Source organism: Microtus ochrogaster, chromosome 6, assembly GCF_000317375.1.
Source record: "Microtus ochrogaster isolate Prairie Vole_2 chromosome 6, MicOch1.0, whole genome shotgun sequence".
In the NCBI taxonomy this organism is placed as follows: domain Eukaryota; kingdom Metazoa; phylum Chordata; class Mammalia; order Rodentia; family Cricetidae; genus Microtus; species Microtus ochrogaster.
The window spans coordinates 62,970,705-62,976,549 of NC_022013.1; the positions used below are offsets into that span (position 1 = coordinate 62,970,705).

The following is a 5,845-nucleotide window of genomic DNA, read 5'->3' on the forward strand; positions in this document are numbered from 1 at the left end:
AAAAAAAAAAAAAATGGAAACGATTAAATCACAGTAATAAACATTAAGGATCTAATCTAAACATTAAGTAATCTACTTGCTTCCCACAAACATGAATTTAGTCCTTTCAGTAACTACAAAGGTCACTCAAAAGTAACCTTTAGGAATTTCTTCACTCTGTCCATTTAAAACTCTGTCTGTTATTCAATGGCTTTATTAGTTTAGTTTTCCCTAACATAATCTGCAGAGTAATGGGAGCACATTACCTACCTGGTCCTTAAGACCCTCTCGTTGTACCCCATAACTAGGAGCTTTGTTTTGTGTCGTTCTCATGCCTAGGCCTTCACATGTGCTAGGCAAGTCCTCGGCCATTAAGCCACACCCCCAGTCTAAAAGGGGTACATTTCTGAAAGATATTTGTTGGTATTCTAAGAACTAAAAATTTTCACATAATTTTACTTCTTTTTAAAAAGTAATTTTAGCATCTTTGATCTTACATATTCCAAAAAGTTTCACTTTTTAAACAATAAAGATTCTTAGTTACTTCTATGAAACACAATAAAATCTAAATAATAAAAGATGTCTCAAAAAACCAAAAACAAAATCCCCCAGAAAACTTGAAAAACCCAGATAATTTATTCATTTTTAACTGACTAGTCTTATTTCACCTTAGAAGAAAAAAAAACTTATTTTAATGTTGCAAAGCCACTGCAGGTTGGCAATTGTCTGACTATCAAATATCCTAGCAACCCAGAAGGAGGGAAAGGGCATATAAATTCATATCTCCACAGCTTAAAAAAAGTCTTTTACAGTGTATATTTTTTTAATTCACATGGGACATCATAGCAGTCTACAGAATAAACAGTATCTGCCTTGTTAACAGGTCAATGTAAAGCTGCTGTTGAGTGTGGGACACTGGGTTTTTGACAGTTATCTTTCTCTTTTGAAAATATGGTCTCATGTCTGTGATACAGTTTCCATGTGTACATCGGACTTTGCCAATATCAAATCACTACCTGATAGGGGTCACAGTATTTCTTGTAATTTTGTATTAGAAAAAGGTGTCAGCAGAGGTTCCTCCATAACGTTTTCAAGTTTAAACAAAGACATTTAATGATATGATTTAAAATACAGTTGCTATAAACAGCACAAAACCTAAGGCTTGCTAAGACTGCACATGCCTCTAATCATAGCACTTAGGAAAGAAAAACAGAATGTCAAGGCCAGCATCGACTACATAGTATTCAACTACAGATGCTGCTCAGCGGTAGGGTAACTATCCCACCATGTGAAAGAATCACTCAACGCCAAACACAAAAAATAGTAAAAATAAAGGCATTAAAAAAAAAAAAGCTGGAGAGTTATTTAAATGGCACAAAACTAAGAATATCTGTAATCTCTACATATTCAACTCTTAGTATTGATAATGTACCAATACAGAAGATAAAATTAAATAGAAAACAGACTATCCATATTTTTAAAAACAAAAATTTAATGCAATCTTTATAGTTTTGACTTAAAGCCCAAAAGGGCTGGTTTTTAGTATGTATTTTCTATAAAATATTATTACCATATTCTTATAATCCTGTCTGTCTAAAGGAAATAATTACTACACATTTAAACTGGGTGGGCATGGTGGCATACGCAGAGGCAGGCAGATCTATGTGCATCTGAGGCCTGGTCTACGGAGTAAGTTCCAGGCCAGCCAGGACCACAGTTAGACCCTATCTCCAAATAGTAACAACAATAACAATACTAATCAGCAGCTGGGTATCACCTTCCAGTACTTACTGTTCTGTTGCGGAGAGACTGAAGACCTAACTTATCCGTCATCTCACTGATGGCCATTGCGTTTGGCAAATCCTGTTTGTTTGCGAACAGCAGCAGCACTGCATCCTGCAGTTCATCTTCCAGAAGCTGGGGTAAAGGTTCAACTGTTAGCTGCTTCTAAAATCAAACTGACTATTCACAAGTCTTCCTAACCTAAATATACATTTTATTCAACATTAAACAAGCTTTAAACATCAATTAAATTTCTCTATGTAAATTCCAAGCACTCTTATAAATCTCATATCCTTCACTTTGAGCAAATAATGATTGGCCTTTAAGAAGGTGGTTCTCAGCTTTCCTCATGTTGTGACCCTTTAATACAATTCCCATGTTGTAGCGATCTACAACTATAAAATTATTTTCGTTGCTACTTTGTAATTGTAATTTGGTCATTGTTATGAATCGCAATATAAATATCTGTGTGTCCTGATGGTCTTAGGTGACCCCTGTGAAAGGGTCATTTGACCCTTAAAAGGGGGTCTTGACCCACAGGTTGAGAACTGCGAATTACATAAATAGACCTTAGAAGGCTTTTTTGTGCATTCTTAAGAACTTGGAAATAACATAAGTTTCCCAAGCTTATTTCTACCTCTAGGTATGTAATCACGGACAGTACCCCAATAATAAATCTTGGAAATGATCAACTTAAAATACATACTTACCATTTTCTGCAGCACAGCTGCTCCTTCTTGAATTCTTTCACGATCATTGCTGTCTACCACAAAAATAAGACCCTAGGGAAAAATTTTTCAATAAATTATAACAGTTAAACTTAGGGACCACACTAAATATTCAATACTAGCAAGACAGCATGGAGAGTTTGACGTGTGTTAGAAAGTAAGTTCTGCGTCCTGGCTAGGTTTACATCAACAAGCTAGATCATCTGAACACAGGGAACCTCAGTGAGAAAATACCTCCGTAAGATCCAGCTGTACGGCCTTTTCTTAATTAATTACTGATGTGGGAGTGCCCAGCCCATGATGGGTAGTGCTGTCCCTGGGCAGTAGTTCTGGGATGTTTTGACCATGTTTTATCACAGCAGTAGTAACCCTAACTAAGACTGAGTGTTTAAAAATAGTTTTTAGGGCTAAAGAGATGGCTCAGAGGTTAAGAGCATGGGCTGCTCTTCCAGAGGTTCTGAATTCAATTTCCAGCAACCACATGGTGGCTCACAACCATTTGTAATGAGATCTGGTGCCTTCTTCTGCAGACATGCAGAAAGAGCACTGTATATATAATAAATAAATCTTATAAAGGATCAACAGTATGGAAGAGTTAAGCTTCTGAAAGCATGGGGGCTGGAGAGATGGCTCAGAGGTTGGGAGCACTGACTGCTCTTCCAGAGGTCCTGAGTTCGGTTTCCAGCAACCACATGGTGGCTCACAACCATCTGTAATGAGATCTGGTGCCCTCTTCTGGTCTGCAGCATATATGTAGGGAAAACGCTGTATACATAATAAATAAATCTTAAAAAAAAAAATAAAGCTTCTGAAAGCACGTCCATCTGTTCTAAGAAAAGATTACTTAAAAAGCCAAACAAACTGGGGTCAGTCAGTTCTGTTCTGATAAAGGATCCAAAGTCAGTTCCCATCACCCACATGGCAGCTCACAACCATCCTTAGCTTTAGTTCCAGGAATCTAACAACCTCTTCTGGCTCTGTAGGTACTAGGCATGTATGTGGTGTTCTTTCTCCTCCCCCCCCCTCTCTCTCACACACACACACACACACACACACACACGCACGCACGCACACACACACACATATTTGGGGGGACCACATACACAAAAAATAAAAATTAACCTTTTTGAAAAAGCCAAATTATTTAGAAAAGCAAAAGAAATGGAATTATCTAATGAGGGGAGAGGAATTTACCACAATAAACAATTAGTTTAAGTGTTAGGAGTTAGAACTGATTAGGAATGCTAGAAATGCAAGCTAAAAGAGCTAGCTTAGCTGTGATTAAACCAGGCCACATAGAGCTTTCCCTAGAAGCGGAAGAACTATCTAGGATGAAGACTTCTCTGGCCTTTAATTCTAAAGTCATCCAAAGAGACCAGGATAGATTTAATCCCAAATTCATGATTCACATGTCTTACAAAACATTCTAAACAAATATTATAAGGTTTAAAATCAGCAAGATTTACATCATGCCTGATTTTACTTCAGATACATGGTTTATTGTGTTAGCTTCTATTTCCACAATGAAGTTTTTTAAAGTCTATACTTTTCAAAAATCTGTTTTCTATCCAAAGCCATATGAATTAACACATTCTTGTTTTTTAGTAAGAAATTATGGCACATATTACTTTTATATTCATACACTTATTTAATAAGATATTCTACTTAAGCCAGGATTGTTCCAGCCACTCAACAAGGGTGCTTACTGCTACCAGGCAACAATGTACCTCAATGGAGAATAAGCACAACACTACAAATCTTAAATATCTCAAAAGTTAAATATGCTACTTCAAGAAATTCTCAACTTTGGTAGTAAAACAAGACCTGATGTGTAACCCGCTCATTATAGTAGAAAAGACAAGAGAACTGAGACCAGGTTAACAAAAACAAAAAGAACCCCTCAATCTTTTCTTTTTAAAGACAAGTTCTCCCTGTGGAGCCTTAGCTGGCCTCGAACATGCTATGCAGGAGCAGACTAGACTGAATTTAGATTCATCCTCCTACTTCCCAAGTGCAGTTACAGGTTCCCAGTTACAGGTGTGTGCCACTGCTATGTCTTGAAGTCACTTCTAAGTTTCGGTTTCCTCTCTTTGAGAAACCCTAGCATATGGTACACGTCTGCAATCTCAGCATTCAGAGGACAGGCGGAGAGGAAATACAACAACAGGGGAACTAGAATAGTAGTTCTTACCAGGAAATAATTTTGTCCCTAGGGAGGTTTTTTGGTTTTTGCAAGAGTGCAATCATTTGTAGTTGTCAAAACTTGACTTGGAAGGTAGAGTGGCTACTAGCATTTAGTAAGTAGACACTAAGGACGCAGTTAAGCGTATTATAATCTGAGAGGCCTCCCCACAGTTCAAAAAATGACAACAGATCTTTTGATAAGAACCCAAACTAGCAAAATCAATACCACAAGAGAACTTACTAGTAGTATCAAATCTAAAAAGCTTGTCCCACTAAATCAATCTGTATCTTTAACAGATAACCAGGTGAGCCACACACATACTAAGGTGTGGAACACTAAGCCTGCTGGCCTTGCGTGTTCAAGATTCCGACTTTTGACAACTTTAGAAATTTTCAAAACTCCCTCAAGAGTGTAGCCAAATTTGACAACTCCTTATCTACATAATCACTAAGGTCTCTTTCATGCCAGTATATCCTGTAAGATAATATAAAAAAGTCTTATAAGTTAGCAAAGCAGACTGAGCTAAATCAAGTTCTACCACTGTGATATATAATTTAATCTCAAAATTAAGGTTAAGAATCAAAAGAACTACTGATGAGATACGTAATTAATTCTTGAGAACTCATTTACTCCTATCTAAAATCTCACTGGAGCAGCTACATTTAACTCTTCCACACTATGTGCCTGAACTTTCAAAGGCATGAGTAAATACATACTAAAGAATGTAAACAAGTCAACACTCAATATAAAATTCAGAATATGAAATCTATAAATTAAGTTTCTATAAATAAGTTACAAATACATGGCATATCTCACCTGGGTATTCTGGAAGTAATGCCTCCAGAGAGGCCTAATTTTATCTTGACCACCAACATCCCATACTGTGAAACAGATGTTTTTATACTCTACTGTTTCCACATTAAAACCTGAAAGAAAAAAAAAAAACCACTGTTCATAATAAAGTACCAAGAATTAAACCCCTGCAATGTGTAAGTCTCTTAGAATAGCTTTTTAAGTCTTACAATATCATCTCTTAAGATTAACAAAAACCAAACTGTATTTTCACTGTATAGAGCTATCTATAAATTTCTTACCAATGGTAGGGATGGTGGTGACTATCTCCCCTAATTTCACTGTATAGAGTTATCTATAAATTTCTTACCAATGGTAG

The 5,845-nt window shown here is 36.5% G+C and overlaps 1 protein-coding gene across 1 annotated transcript in view; it reads right to left on the bottom strand.

Annotated features, from left to right (window-relative positions):
* Nucleotides 1-5,845, bottom strand: part of Arf4 (ADP ribosylation factor 4) — a 14,681-nt gene that overhangs the window by 1,278 nt on the left and 7,558 nt on the right. Inside the window, exons 3-5 of the mRNA XM_005348692.2 lie at nucleotides 5,491-5,600; nucleotides 2,472-2,543; nucleotides 1,771-1,896 (exon numbers count right to left, since the gene is read on the bottom strand). Coding sequence (XP_005348749.1) covers nucleotides 1,771-1,896; nucleotides 2,472-2,543; nucleotides 5,491-5,600 — 308 coding nt within the window. The remainder of the gene's footprint in view (nucleotides 1-1,770; nucleotides 1,897-2,471; nucleotides 2,544-5,490; nucleotides 5,601-5,845) is intronic.